Source organism: Galeopterus variegatus, unplaced genomic scaffold (assembly GCF_000696425.1).
Source record: "Galeopterus variegatus unplaced genomic scaffold, G_variegatus-3.0.2 Scaffold1322, whole genome shotgun sequence".
Taxonomy (NCBI): domain Eukaryota; kingdom Metazoa; phylum Chordata; class Mammalia; order Dermoptera; family Cynocephalidae; genus Galeopterus; species Galeopterus variegatus.
In genome coordinates, this window is record NW_007727433.1 from 106070 (window position 1) to 106416 (window position 347).

General features: G+C 55.9%; 1 protein-coding gene across 1 annotated transcript in view; it reads left to right on the plus strand.

The window, feature by feature from the left end:
• CCDC57 (coiled-coil domain containing 57) overlaps positions 1 to 347 on the plus strand; it is a 119117-nt gene that overhangs the window by 25725 nt on the left and 93045 nt on the right. Inside the window, exon 9 of the mRNA XM_008576304.1 lies at positions 79 to 266. Coding sequence (XP_008574526.1) covers positions 79 to 266 — 188 coding nt within the window. The remainder of the gene's footprint in view (positions 1 to 78; positions 267 to 347) is intronic.

The following is a 347-nucleotide window of genomic DNA, read 5'->3' on the forward strand; positions in this document are numbered from 1 at the left end:
CCCATGTGGCACCTTCACTTCTCATGTCATAGGACCTCAGGAAAACATTAATATTGGGCGGTTTGAACATGTCCTCAGGTACAAGCAGCAGCTATCTCTGGCCGTCGAAAGGGAACGGAGCCTGGAGCGTGATCAGGTGCAGCTGGGCCTGGACTGGCAGCGCCGCTGTGAAGACATCGAGCGGGACCAGATCCAGAAGTCGGAGGCTTTGATTCAGGGTCTGACAGCAGCAAGAGAGCAGGTGTGTGCCGTGCGGCAGAGGGAGGGCTGGGAGGCTCGCTGTCGCGCTCTGGCAGCACGGGTGTGGGCTCTCACCAAATTATTCTTTAAATTTGAAAGCACTAATC